The sequence below is a fragment of the Uranotaenia lowii genome, chromosome 3 (genome assembly GCF_029784155.1).
Source record: "Uranotaenia lowii strain MFRU-FL chromosome 3, ASM2978415v1, whole genome shotgun sequence".
Lineage (NCBI taxonomy): Eukaryota > Metazoa > Arthropoda > Insecta > Diptera > Culicidae > Uranotaenia > Uranotaenia lowii.
Genome location: NC_073693.1, coordinates 152,189,183 through 152,204,310, shown reverse-complemented (window position 1 = coordinate 152,204,310; position 15,128 = coordinate 152,189,183). Strand labels below are relative to the sequence as shown.

General features: G+C 36.3%; 1 protein-coding gene across 1 annotated transcript; it reads right to left on the bottom strand.

Annotated features, from left to right (window-relative positions):
* Positions 1–13,350: 13,350 nt before the first annotated feature.
* Positions 13,351–14,057, bottom strand: LOC129754097 (cuticle protein 19-like). Its single transcript, XM_055749965.1, has 2 exons — positions 13,920–14,057; positions 13,351–13,812 (listed from the first exon to the last, which is right to left on the bottom strand). Exons 1-2 carry the CDS (start codon positions 13,926–13,928, stop codon positions 13,468–13,470), a joined length of 354 nt encoding a protein of 117 aa, XP_055605940.1. The 5' UTR covers positions 13,929–14,057; the 3' UTR covers positions 13,351–13,467.
* Between the last annotated feature and the right edge of the window lie 1,071 nt (positions 14,058–15,128).

The following is a 15,128-nucleotide window of genomic DNA, read 5'->3' as shown; positions in this document are numbered from 1 at the left end:
GTGCAATAGAAACAAGAGTAAGCATTTATTTCTTATTTTAAAGAACAAAAAGACCGTTTCATGTTGTTGCACATTTGCAACAATTAATATTTTTGCTAAATACCCGAAATTTGGAAATATTATTTTTCCATTGTTTTCCTTTCATTTTCTCGTCATTGCACACTATTGAGATTTTTTTCGAAAAAAAAAAACCCTAAAATGAGGCTGGGTTAAAGCCTAATTTTGATGCGCAATGCTAACGAGAAATCAGTTTTTGAAATGTGCATTCAATATTGACAACATAACTTGAAACTACTTGTTTTTATTTTTATCAGTATTATTTTATTGGCTCCATCGAGTTGAATTTGTTGCTAAATTCTACGGCAAAAAATGCTCGTCGTACCCCGATCAATGGTGCTCTGTTCGCCCCGAGTCATCAATGTCAAGTAAAAACGCGTTTTAAAATTCATTATAGTGAAAAAGCAAAAATTTAAGGAGGGTGAACTTTGAGGAATAACATCATGTTGCAGTGCGTACATTGTAGATCAAGATGATTTAACAATCATTAAAGCTCATTTTCCGGTGCTTAAAAACTATAATATTTCCGTGACTTGAGAACCTAGTTGTTTCTTTTTTAAATATTTCTGTAAATATGATAAGGAGATTTATTTTTTGTTAAGGAGTATTGTGCATTTAAATCAAATTTAAAGAAAAGTAGCTGATGGTACTTCATTGTTCTTTGTCGGAAATCTGTCGTAAGAAGAAAGTCCGAACTTCCGAGGTAAAATTTAGTGCTGGCGCGATCATATCTTTAATATATGCCAGCGGTTTAAATAACCTATTCAAATATTGGCATTTTTGGTCCAAAGTCGGCTCTAGATTCAAAATGGGTCAAACACCCTAGCGTAGTTCATTTAAAAATGAGGCAGTTACAAATGTGTGTATCTCAAAAATCATTTTTAAGATCGAAATATTTTCTGAGAAGAAACTGAAGGTGATATTATGACAATTCAAGAAATAAATTGAAAAAATTGTTTATCGACATTGCATCCGACCATCACCTCGTCCTTGGCGAGATACGACTGAGAGTTGCGCGTGTCCAACGGCGCGAGGAGAAAGTCGGGTGTCGATACGACGTCTGCCGGTTGGAGAATCCAGAGGTGAAAAGGGCATACGTTGAACAGCTAGAATCCCGAGCCTCGGAACTGCCGACAGACGGAACAGTCGAAGAACAGTGGTGTGGAATCAAGAATGCCTTTATCACGACGAGCCATGGTACTCTCGGTAAAGTTGTGGAAGACGAAGTGAATGGATGTCGGATGAAACCTGGAGGATGATCGATGATCGGAGAAATGCGAAAGTCGGAATTGAGCAGGCATGTACCGGGTCAGCCAAAGCAGCCGCCCGCTTACGATATGCGGAGCTGGAAAAGGCAGTTAAACGAGCTTGTAGACGAGACAAGAGAGCCTGGACAAACTCCCTAGCCGAAGAGGGAGAAAGAGCCGCCGCCATTGGAGATATCCGATTATTATATGATATTTCTCGCCGCCTTAGTGGTGCAAGGACTAATGCAAGAATGCCGCTGGAAAACCGAGCAGGTCAGCTGCTGACAGATCGAACAGATCAGCTCAAGCGTTGGACTGAGCATTTTGATCAACTTTTCCGAGTTACAAATAGCAATGGCCAACAGAACCCGCAGCTCGAGGCGCCCACAGTAAGTCGCATTAATGGCGTCAACTCGGAAGCGCCCACGCTGGCTGAAATAGAAGCGGCAATCAAGGAAATGAAATCCAACAAAGCGCCTGGAATCGATTGCATTCCTGCTGAAATGCTCAAAGCCGACCCTGCCTTGTCAGCACAAATGTTGCACCGTCTTTTCGCTGACATTTGGGATACTGCAACATTCCCGGCCGACTGGATGCAGGGTATCCTCGTAAAGGTCCCAAACAAAGGAGACCTAACAGAGTGCGGTAACAAGCTCGGCATAACTTTGATCTGTACAACCCTCAAAGTACTCTGCAAAGTGATCCTGAACAGGATCCAGGAGAAAATCGACGCTAAACTCCAACGGCAACAAGCTGGATTCCGATCCGGATGATCATGTGTGGACCACATCACAACGCTACGAATAATACTGGAACAAATCAACGAATTCCAGGACCCTCTTCTGCTGGTGTTCGTTGATTTCGAAAAAGCATTTGACCGACTGAACCACGAACACATCTGGGCTGCTCTTAGACGACGAGGGGTCCCAGAGAAACTAGTCCATCTCATCGAAGCACAGTACGAGGCATTTTCGTGCAAGGTCTTGCACGACGGTGTCTTGTCCGAACCAATCCCGGTAACTGCTGGAGTGAGACAAGGATGTATTTTGTCACCGCTGCTTTTTCTCATCGTACTGGATGAGATCTTGACTGGATCGATTGACTGTAGACCAAACCGAGGATTGCCGTGGAATCCTTCAACCATGGAGCAACTGAACGACCTTGACCTGGCAGACGATATTATTTTGCTCGCCCAAACACAACAAGGCATGCAGAGCAAACTCGACGAGAGAGATTTTCATCTGCAAGAACACTATACTAGCGCTTATCCACTTCAATTTTGCTCTCGATAAGTTGTGCATTCCGATTTAAATTTATCGTCTCTTGTAACGGAGCATGGAGTTGAGAGCGCGGAGAGTCAGAATGAACGTAAATAACTTGAAAAAGCACTCTCTGTGCGTTTGTTTTTTCGATCGCTTCCAGTTTTGTCGGAGAATATTTTCAGAACTAGAACTGACTGAGAGAAAATAATTTCGGACGAGTTATCTTGATCAGCATTGGAAAGGGAGGAGAAGTCATCGCGTTCTCATATTTAAAGCTAAGTGTTAAACAAGTGATAAACCAGTTATCATTATCAAATATGCTCGATTTGCTTCCCTGACCACTTCCCAAGTAACCCAGATTAAGCCAATTGGCTTTTTTGAGTTTTAATATTGTTTTATGAAGACTATTCCATGGCATCCAATTTTCAAAACGGTTTTCTTGTAACATAGAAAATGCTTCATTTATCGTGTGTTTAAAAAAGACCCCTGAAAGTTTTTTCTAAAATTTGAATCTTAAGAGTGTTGTAAAAAAGTTGCAAAAATATTCCTAAAGATTCAATAAAATACATACTTTCCTGTTTTTATCAGGGCTTTGGTACCTGTTTTAATAGTGCAATCAATGCACTTGAAAAACTAGCGTTTGAGCCAATTTGAAGAACTGTTTTATTGGAACATTGGATGTAGGCGTGATAAAACTAAGTGACAGATGATTCGACAAAAGAGAAAAACATATGCACGCTTAAACTTTTTTCTCTTTTTGAGATAGCATAACCTTTTCTAAAATGATTTTCAATAATGGCTTTGATAAAAAAAGGCTCTTAAAATGATATAAATTTCCACAGCTAAATTCATCTGAAAAATAAATAAATCCAACTTTGTTGCATCTGCATACAGTTTTTTAAAGAACCGCAAATCAGTCCACATCATTAATTGCTCAATTCTTAGGGTTCGAATAAAAGCACACTGTGAATAAACGTTTTTTGTGATTCGATAAGGATAAAATTATCAGGCAGTAAGCTTTCATCTGCCTCAACTTAAGTTTCGGATGATATAGTCAGAATGAAGACCACTGTCATTGGCCGATCATTGACAATTACGATTTATTTTAAGCGTGAAGCTGTTCTGATTATCGTAAGCAAGACATACGAAGCACGTTTTATAGAATTGTTTTACCGCTTCCAATTGCAACAATAACCATTATAGATTATAGTTCGACAAGCTGCATTCTATTAATAATAGCGTTTCCTAAACCGTTAGCATACTGTTTGCATAAAAAATTTCGCATACAGCTGTTTTTACAGTTTTTAACAGTAACTTATCTAACAATATATTCAAAATACAATAATTTAGGAATTCACGATTCAGGCAATGTGTTTTACAATTTCTATAATTGTTTGTTACACGTTTTTTATGCTTCATCAAATCGCCTTTTGACGATGTAAAACATCGTTCGGTTAAAATACTCATATATGTGGGTTATTATTAAGCTTTGAGGCCAGGTTTTTGACAGTCTTTTGCCAGTCTGAGGTTATTTGATAAAAAAAAAACCTACTTTTCATTTGAATATAATTGACCATCCTCAAAGTAAAAAGGAATCCAAAAAAAAAGTTGCATGAATGCCTTTTGTCAAGCAATTAATCGAAATGTTCTCATTAACTGCGACAAACTTCTCTTTCTCAAAAATGGATAAATCCATCATGAGCGTGTATTTCATTCAGAGAAACGTCAAACGAAGCTGTAATTTAAGGTCTCTCAAAACTATTTTAAAACTGTTTATAGAAATTGTTTTATTTCAATATTTTTCTAACTGACTTAAACCATTTTGAAAATGTTTTACAACTTTCTTAAGATTTTCAATATTACCTTACTGAACGTCATGTTGTTTGTGAGATTCAATCGAAGTTACTGACACCATATTGCTGGAAATAATACTACAATACAAAAAACTTGACAAATTTAACAATGTTGGCGGTACTTTTTGTTGTATTGGTAATGAATTTAAAGGCAAAAAAAATTGCATCATTTTAGCGAATTAATATGTTACTTAAATTATTATTTTATAATTGAAAAAATTCTTAAAATGTGGTCAACCTTGATTCTCTTTGAGGCGCGCTTATTTTATTTTAGATATAAAAACCCGATTTAATACACTTAACAGTGGATTGGAGCCTTTCTAACAGAGTTTAAATTATATTTGGAAATATATAAAATAATATAGAATATACATGATAGATTCCTTCCCTCTGAATCATATAAGTATGATTTCAGATATTCAAACACGAAAAATTCCAATCTCAATATAAAAAAATGATGCCTGATACGTTTTTTTGGGGAAAAGCGAACTGGTATGTAAGGAGCTCATTTTATGTATGGAAAGAATGGTATTTAAACAGTAGAATTTCCAAGATTTATAACACGCTGAAATGGTGCCGTGGTAGCAACCAGAACTTTCACGTTGCTGGTCACGGTTCGAATCTTACTGTTTTTTTATGCTTTTTTTTTACTGAATAAGTAAAACCAACTACAATATTGATGGATAGCCGTGACGCGTGCCCTAGCATGATACCTTTTTTAGAGCTCAACCATGCATAGAGGAAAAATTCCCACAAAAGGAGGGGAAAGTAATATGACTATTAAATGATTAATCTCATTCTGTAAACTAAATCTGAAATCTTATTCTGATTCTAAAGTTTGAATTTTGAGTTACAACACTTAGTCTAATATTTGAATATAAGTTCCAATTTCAAATTCCAGGTTGATCTTTAATCCAAATTCTTAATCAGAATTCTAAATCTGAATTCTCAATCTGAATTCTGAATCTGAACTCTGAATTTGAATTCTAAATCTGTATTCTGAATCTGAATTCTGAATCTGAATTCTGAATCTGAATTCTGAATCTGAATTCTGAATCTGAATTCTGAATCTGAGTTCTGAATCTGAATTCTGAATCTGAATTCTGAATCTGAATTCTGAATTCTGAATCTGAATTCTGAATCTTAATTCTGAATCTGAATTCTGAATCTGAATTCTGAATCTGAATTCTGAATCTGAATTCTGAATCTGAATTCTGAATCTGAATTCTGAATCTAAATTCTGAATCTGAATTCTGAATCTGAATTCTGAATCTGAATTCTGAATCTGAATTCTGAATCTGAATTCTTTTTTTTTTTTTTTGTATCGTTTATTTAAAGAGGGATTAACCTAAAGTTTTCACCCTCGGATTTCAAAAATACATTTTTACAATTTTTCATCAAATTTCACTGTACAATTCACTTATCTTTAGGAATCTTATCAGCTTTTCTTTACTTTCTTTGTTGTTTTGCAGTATCACTTCTAGCCCTCCTTCCGGTAATATACTCTGTCTTATTGTTGAATATTTTCGGCATTCCAAAAGAAGATGTTTCACAGTTATTATCACTCCACAAGTTAAGCATATGGGTGTCTCTTTTCCTTCCAGTATATGTTGGTGAGTTATCATAGTGTGACCAGTTCTTAGCCTGGTCAATATTTTCTGCTCCTTCCTTGTTCCAACGTCAGTCCATTTTCCCGTTATCGATTTGACTTCCCTTAACGCGATATCCTGTTCGTTCCTCCAGTTAACTCCATGTGTTTTCCATAATTGATGTCGTACCCATTTAAGCGCGTCCGCTTTAGGCGTGTTCATCAATAGCATATCTTCATCTCGTCCTAAATTGGCAAGTTGATCCGCTTTCTCGTTTCCAATGATGCCGACGTGACTTGGAATCCATACTAGCGTAACATTTTTCAAATATTTGTGTTTCTGAATGCTTTGAATTATTGGATGCTTCACACCGCTTTCAAGAGCTGTTAAAACACTTGCCGAGTCGGTGTAAATTACTGTAGGTGTGGTTGCTTGCTGGATTGCCAATTTGATCGCTGTTGCTTCCGCCGAGAATATAGAAAACGTGTTTGGTAACTGTTTTGAAATATTCCTCTCCATAGAACTGAATATACCAATACCAACTTTTCCATTGGCTAGTGAACCATCAGTAAACAATTCTGTTATGGAATTGTATTTATTGTTTTTGAGATTTGCAAAAAGTGATGTAGCTAATTTTTTGTTCCCTCCAGTTTTAAATTCTCGTTTAATGGTCCAATCGATGTTTAATGCGCCGTTTTTCCATTCTTTACCATTTTCTGTGTGGAGCTTTAGAATAGGGGGAATTTTGTGGTTGGTGAGGTTTTCAAGAAGGGAGTTTGCTCTGTTTAGTATATAATTTTCATTGTAGTTGACTCTTTCAGATATCCAGATGGCCTTTCTCGCCCAGTTTTCCACGGCGAGAAATTCGAATGGCAATACTCCGTTTTCTACATACAAAGCTTTTATTGGCGTTGTGTAGAAAGCTCCTGATACTGTTCTTAGCATATTATTGTAGGTTGCTTTCAGTTGGAGGATTTCTTGAGGCTCGAAAAATTCCCATCCATAAAATAATTTTGCTATTACAGTTGCAAATCCAATTTTTAAGAGAGTTTCGCGACTACCAAATCTGCTAATAACTTTAAGAAATCGAATCCTTGCTTCGCAATCAACTTTAACTGTTTTGATGTGTGAATTGGCATTTCCATTTTGGTTTATGTTTATTCCTAATATTCGAGTACTTCTTTTCCTTGGTATTTCCACACCGTTTGCTTTGAGCATTTTCATTCTGAAAAAGTGATGGCGACCTTTGGTACCGGAACATGTGTGTAATAGCGTACTTTTCCTGGCATTAATTGAAAATCCATTTTTCTCTGCCCATTTCATTGTAGCATCATATCTGAATTCTGAATCTGAATTCTGAATCTGAATTCTGAATCTGAATTCTGAATCTGAATTCTGAATCTGAATTCTGAATCTGAATTCTGAATCGGAATTCTGAATCTGAATTCTGAATCTGAATTCTGAATATGAATTCTGAATCTGAATTCTGGATCTGAATTCTGAATCTGAATTCTGAATCTGAATTCTGAATCTGAATTCTGAATCTGAATTCTGAATCTGAATTCTGAATCTGAATTCTGAATCTGAATTCTGAATCTGAATTCTGAATCTGAATTCTGAATCTGAATTCTGAATCTGAATTCTGAATCTGAATTCTGAATCTGAATTCTGAATCTGAATTCTGAATCTGAATTCTGAATCTGAATTCTTAATCTTGTAAATCTCATTTTGATTGTTTTGCATCACACGGTTTTCAACATTGAAATTTCTTTCATCCAAATTTTTTTTTATGATTTCGGATTTTACAACTTTTAATAGTATGGTTTTACCCCTAAAAGTATGCAGCAAACTTAATTTCAGAAAAATTGTGAAAAAAAGTTTTCACAAAACAAAATCGTGTTTTCATGCGTAATGATCTTTAAGTCATCGCAAATTTATCAAAAACTGTGCAAATTGGTATTCTTGGAGAAACAATTCCAGAATTGAAAATTGATAAAGTGAGGAGAAATTTTACGGATGATGAAAAGAGCGAAAGAACATTTTTGCAAGGAAAATTTATTAACGTACACCATACTTTACCTCGCAACATCCAGCTTCATCAATTTTTAATTCTGATATTCTTTCTCCATGAATCTAAATTTTTCACCGATATGCCGAAAATAAATTTACAAAAATTCTGAATCTGAATTCTGAATCTGAATTCTGATTCTGAATTCTGAATCTGAATTCTGAATCTGAATTCTGAATCTGAATTCTGATTCTGAATTCTGAATCTGAATTCTGAATCTGAATTCTGAATCTGAATTCTGAATCTGAATTCTGAATCTGAATTCTGAATCTGAATTCTGAATCTGAATTCTGAATCTGAATTCTGAATCTGAATTCTGAATCTGAATCTGAATTCTGAATCTGAATTCTGAATCTGAATTCTGAATCTGAATTCTGAATCTGAATTCTGAATCTGAATTCCGAATCTGAATTCTGAATCTGAATTCTGAATCTGAATTCTGAATCTGAATTCTGAATCTGAATTCTGAATCTGAATTCTGAATCTGAATTCTGAATCTGAATTCTGAATCTGAATTCTGAATCTGAATTCTGAATCTGAATTCTGAATCTGAATTCTGAATCTGAATTCTGAATCTGAATTCTGAATCTGAATTCTGAATCTGAATTCTGAATCTGAATTCTGAATCTGAATTCTGAATCTGAATTCTGAATCTGAATTCTGAATCTGAATTCTGAATCTGAATTCTGAATCTGAATTCTGAATCTGAATTCTGAATCTGAATTCTGAATCTGAATTCTGAATCTGAATTCTGAATCTGAATTCTGAATCTGAATTCTGAATCTGAATTCTTAATCTGAATTCTGAATCTGAATTCTGAATCTAAATTCTGAATCTGAATATGAGTTCTGAATCTGAATTTTGAATTCTGAATTTTGAATCCTGAATTCTGATTCCTAAACCTGTATCCTGAATTTGAAAACTGAATCTGAATTCTGCATCTGAAATTGAATCTAAATTATGTATGAGTATGTAGAAATGAAAAAAAAAACATAAATTCATTCTTCAACACGAGTAAAAAAAACGAGGGTCATAAGATCTTCATATAAATTCCCCCCCAACGCAGTTTCCTGTACGGCTCTGCATTTTGTTGACACCCGGCATGGCTTTAGACACTATAATTTCATAAATGAAATTATAATGTCTATAGGCATGGCGGACTCTGAAGGAAACGCCCATCCGCCATTTGCTGCATTGAAAAGCAAGAAGTGTAAGATATAAACACTGTTGCCGTATTTGCCCCAGCAGACTGAGAAACTGCCCAGACCACGGTGCGTCTTAGTAATGCCTTTTAGCTATTTGAGTTTGAGCCGCTTTCAATCAAGCGTGCCGATGGTTTATTGGATAGCGCTTGCAACTTGGGATCTGAAGGGTTTTGGTTCAATTCTCGAGTTAATAAAAATATTATTTTTTTATTTTGATTATCTTCAATTTATAAATGATTGCTGGTGCTGCTGCTTCGAGGCGCCACTAGCAACTTTTTTTTATGCCATAATAAGTATGATATGTATTTGGTAAAGAAAACGGTTTCAACTATTTTGTTTTTTTCCCGTTTTTGAAAGGGTTGTGTAGAAAAAAAAATGCATTCTTTTGAGACTAAAATCATTTTAATTGTGCAGCCCAGTTTCGCAAAAACGTTCTAGACATTTTTAAAATGGCACATACAAATCCACGGACATCAACAGAACTCGTCGAGCTGAGTCGATAGGTACCTATAAAGGTATGTCTAAGACCCATAATTAATGATCTCTCAAATCGACCGATAACCAAACCTTTCTGTTAGAAAGGCAAAAAGGAGGCATTTTCTTTGTAACACCATCACGTATAAACGGTCGATCGAAATGAAGTAAAATTTAGTATCCGAGGGTTTTTTGGGTCAGAGATGATTTGTGTAATAGTTTCAAGAATCTCACTTTTTATGAAATCAACATGAAATGGGACACAACTCGATCAACTTTAAAACTATTTTCTTAAAAACTGACTCACGATTGAGGTAAAAGGTCAAAGGTAAAAGGTAAAACGGAGTTTACCGGGTCAGCTAGTTTCGTATATATTTCACCAGAAATCTGAGGTTGCAGAAAAGTTCATGCTAAGATATATAGAAATCGAAAATGAAAATATTTTTAAAATAATTTCAATGCAATCATCACCAATCACCAAATGCTTGGGAGAGTAAGTGATAACACAAGAAAAAAAACACGGAACAGAAAACTCCCACGGTAAAATTCCTATCAGATTCCATGAAGTAGTTTTAAAAGAGCTGTGTGTAGTCTTAAGAGAGCTATGAAGGGTTCTATTCTGTGGGAAGTCTTATTATAACTTATAGAATAAGCTTCAAAGACGTTAGGCTGCATCCATAAATTACGTAACGCAAAAAATGCACTTTTTTGATCCCCTCCCCCCCCGTATGTCACAAATTATAACGCTTCGACGTACCCCCCTATGAAAATTACGTAACGCTGATAACTACCCCCCCCCCCTCCCCCTCCTCCACCGATTTCCTCATGTTTTTAAATTCTGATTTTAGAAGGTCAAAAAATGATTTTAACCTCAATTTTTTAACGTTCTATGAAACGGAATTAATATCGATCAGAATCGTTTCTTAGTACTCATTGATGATAATTCTCTGATTAAATAAATTGAATGTCTTATTACGAGTTGCTCTGTACTTGTTAACTGATGATCCACCTTTTTTACTTTATTTTGTTCAAAGAGCATAACTAGGTACGCAAAATATACTCCACTTAGTAATATTCGTCGGAATAATCAAAATTGCATTTTTTAAATCAATTGAGAATGAATAGTAAAATTTCCGTCTTTAGGTTTAACTGAATTCTTGGGGATAATTATACCCAATATTGGGTTTTCCAACGGTTACTTCACAGATATTCAATACACATTTTAAGGAATCTGTCTCAGAATCTTTAAAAAGGAAAGGTTTCAATCCAGTTTCCAGCTGATTCTGGTTTGCTTATCATTCTGCTAAAATTGCATTACATCAAAATAGCTGCGATGAAACTGTTATTTTTAAGGAAGAAATCGTTACGTAACGATGAGCATACCTTCCCCCCTCCCCTATGTCACAATTCGTAACGAAAGGGCTTACTCCCTCCCCCCCTCCCTAGGAGCGTTACGTAATATATGGATGCCCCCTTAACAGAACAGGGCCAACTAGTCCATATTAGAGTGGTCGTCCCGCGATTTCCCGGTCGGAAATTCCCAGGAATTTTAAAAATTCGGAGATTCCCGAATCCCGGGAATCATAGTTTCGTTCCCGGGAATTCCCAACATGTATGAAATTTTTTTTCTAGAAAACCTGACTGCCTTTGGAACCATTCTTATTGTTCTTTTTAAACATGTAGCCATACAAACGCCATTGAGAGAATTTTGCCGATTCCTGTGGCAATAGGCATTTTGGAGCCATATGATGCAATTCTTTTATTCAAATAGATAAGTTTCAAAAAATTAAATTTATTTGCACACCGTTTTCATTGAACAAAACCCATAAAACTTCGAAAAATTTACAAAACATCGCGCAGCAGGTAGGAAGATTGTCTGGTTTTGAAAGTCAGATGAATTTTAAATTTTAAAAATGAAGAATTAATTTTATTTATTTTTTTCATATCAAGAACAATTATGTTAAGTATTCTGCAAAACGATAAAAAGTTGGATTTATTAAACATATAAAATGATAATTTTTTTAAACCTCAAGTTGCATGAATAAATTCTTCATTTGACCTGTTCAAGATAGTTCGTTTGACTGTTTTTAATTTATCAATGTTGAAAACTTTTTGATTTTTTTGAATAAAAATAAGTTTAAAAAATAGAGTGTCCGTCCAGGGATTTCCCGGTCGGGAACCCCGGGGAATTTCAAAAATTCGGGAATTCCCGATTCCCAGGAATCATAGTTTTATTCCCGGGAATTCCCGACAAGTGTGTAATTATTTCTCTGGAACCATTTTTATTGTTCTTTTTGAAAATGTAGTCATACCAAACTCATTGAGAATATGCTAATTCCTGTGGTCGTAGACATTTTGCAGCCATTTGGTGCAACTTTTTTTATTCAAATAGATAAGTTTCAAAAGATTATCCATATGTATTTCCACACCGTTTTCATTGAACGAAAACCCACAAACCTTCAATAAATATATGAAAAATTGTGCTGCAGGTAGGCTGATTGTGTTTTCTAGAAAGTAACATTTATGCACTTGTTTCCCTCTGGCTTTGACAGCCAGATGTATTTCAAAACTTAAAAACGGAGAACACATCGTTTTTTTTTTCATATGAAGAGAAAATATGTAGATAAGATATTTTTTATATTAACCCCTATTTGCAAAAATAAATTCTTTGTTTGACTTATTCAGGCTATTTTATAGATTGTTTGACAGTTTTTAATTTATCATTGCCGAGAACAGTTTGATTTATTTGATTAAAAATGATTTTAAAAAACATTATGAAGAGGACATTTTGAACAAGTTGTGGGCTGGTATGTACGAAGAGAAGCTATATTTCAATCGAAGTGCATACATTTTACATGTTTTTAAATATTTCCCGGGATCCCGGGAATTCCCGGGAAACAAGTCACCAGATTTTCCGATTTCTGGGTTCGAGAAAATGGCCGGGAAATGGACACTCTATTAAAAAACATTAAAAAGAGTATCTACATTTTGAACCAATTATGGGCTTGTATACACGAAAGGTTCGATAAGCTATATCAATCAAAGTGCATATTTTTTCATGTTTTTGAATATTTCCTGGGATCCCTGGAATTCCCAGGAAACAGGCCATCAGATTTCCCGATTCCCGGGAAGGGGAAAATGGCTAGGAAATGGACACTCTAGTCCATATGTTTGCTTTAAAGTAGTTGTGCTTAAGCATAGAATACGCTTTAGCTAATTTTATAAGTAGCTTTAGGAAATATTCTTCAATGAGCTGTAATGGTTGGCATAAAACTTAAATTGATACTTGGAACTTTTGCCCAATTTTATTCAAACCCACATCTTATGCTTCTCTAGCGCCTATTTAATTTAATCTAAGACTACATAGAATACTAGTCGAGTTTTGACTTAGGTGACGTTGTCTCATACTGTAAAATATAATACAGATTAGCACAAGATGTAATTCGAACTCTCACAAAACTTGAAAGGATGGCACATTCCATATTATCGTTAAAAAAACAGTTCATTGTACCCATTTGGTATTTAACTTGAAACACTTTGTCTTTGACTGCATGTTTAAGCTGCTACGGATCAAAAATTAAAAACACCCGTTGGATTTCAATTTCATCTCGCGAGGAACCTTTTATTCGCAAAATTTTTTGGCATTTTCGCACACTTGGGCGCACTTAACAACAAATGATTCGAATAAGTATGATAACACTTAAAACATTTCCTAGTGATGCTGTTCGATGTTACTCCAGCTCTCGCCGTGCGGATGATGGGCATGTCCCACCCGCTGCACGTGAGCCTGGAATCCATGATGATCGTCCGAGTTGTAGGTCACAATCCGATGAGTTCCGTCGGCCTCGTCTAAGGTGTAAGTTCCCACCACAATATCCCCATCCCGGTGTTCCCACTGGCTCTTGTGATCTCCCGTGTGGGCATCCTTGACGCCGTATTCGAACTTGTACTTGGGATGAGCGTGGTAATCTACGTGGTGATCATCGTGGTGGTGGTGATCAGCCAGATAGTATTCGGCCGAAACGAAAACCGCCAAACAGGCAACCAAAGCAATTATCTACACGGGGAAGGAATAACAAGAGACCACATTAAACTTTTGCACTTTTCCGAAATGGAACGGGTTTTCTTCAAGTTTGATTCACGCAATCGCACCCACGCACGCACCTTGAACATTTTGGATCTCCTGAGACTAAAATTCTTGGAACTTCACAAACCGCTATAATGAGCGCTACAAACCAACTGACGCTGTATACAAACTACCGTAGAATATTTATACGGCGACAACAACGATCTCGAATGGCTAAGCTACCAACATTTGGCGCCTTCACTTTCCTGAAAGAAGACTCCCAGACCCAGCGATTCCGAGATCACCCAACATTGGTGGCCCAACGAAAGACCTCAGCCAGCCAGCCAGCCAGCCACCCTCCCTTCATTCATCCCACCAAACCATCAACCGAACAATCAAAACGCGCCAAGATCGATTCGGTTTTCCATCCATGTGATCTCTTACTCCCCCCGACGCGTCGTCGTTTAGTTATTGTTCGTATCGTGGAGTTAGTAGGTACCTACCTAAATACTATCTAACATACTTTGTCACAAGAGACTACCGGGGATTCCAACACTTTTTGCCTGGTGCTGGCCTTGAGGAATCCACCGTTTTGCCGCCATTCCGTTCGATTGATGGCACGCGATCAGTGTCGTTGTTGCAGTTACAGTTCAACTTAGCTGGATCACTAAGCTCCTATTCAGTAAATGTACCTCCCATTGATCGGAGAGGCGCTACGCATTAATGTTTCACTGACTGGTGGAAAAAATGGTTCAGTGCAATACCGGGCCGCGTCAAATGGTGGGAAAAACGGCTAATTGCTTTTATTCTTGATTAATTTAATGCTGCTTTTTTGCTCCAAGTAATCGATACCCAATCAATGAGGGGTGGTCAAAAAATTAATGGCCTTTTTTGAGCAATACGTATGCCCTCACTGTGTTGGCTGCTAAAGCTCTTTAACGGCAATCAATGTTTTGCAATTCTATATGGAAAAACTATCTTTGTGAAACTTGTGCCAATAAACATTTCAAAGATTTGGAGCAGCTAAAACGTTTGAAAGTTCTTATTATTGCTAATCATGATCTCGAATCAGATATAAGTATAATTGCGAACACATGTTCTGAAAGCAGAGAACTTTGAAGTCTATAAAATTCTCGTATGTATGTATGTATGTATGTAGATAATCCACCATGGGTGCACGGATTCACCGCAGTTTCGCCAACGTATGCGCTAAATTGCATTCTTTAGATTATAAGTTCGGCCAATCTTCAATGCAAATTACCACATACCCGACACCATGGCTTCGTGTGAACTGTCATGTAATGAAT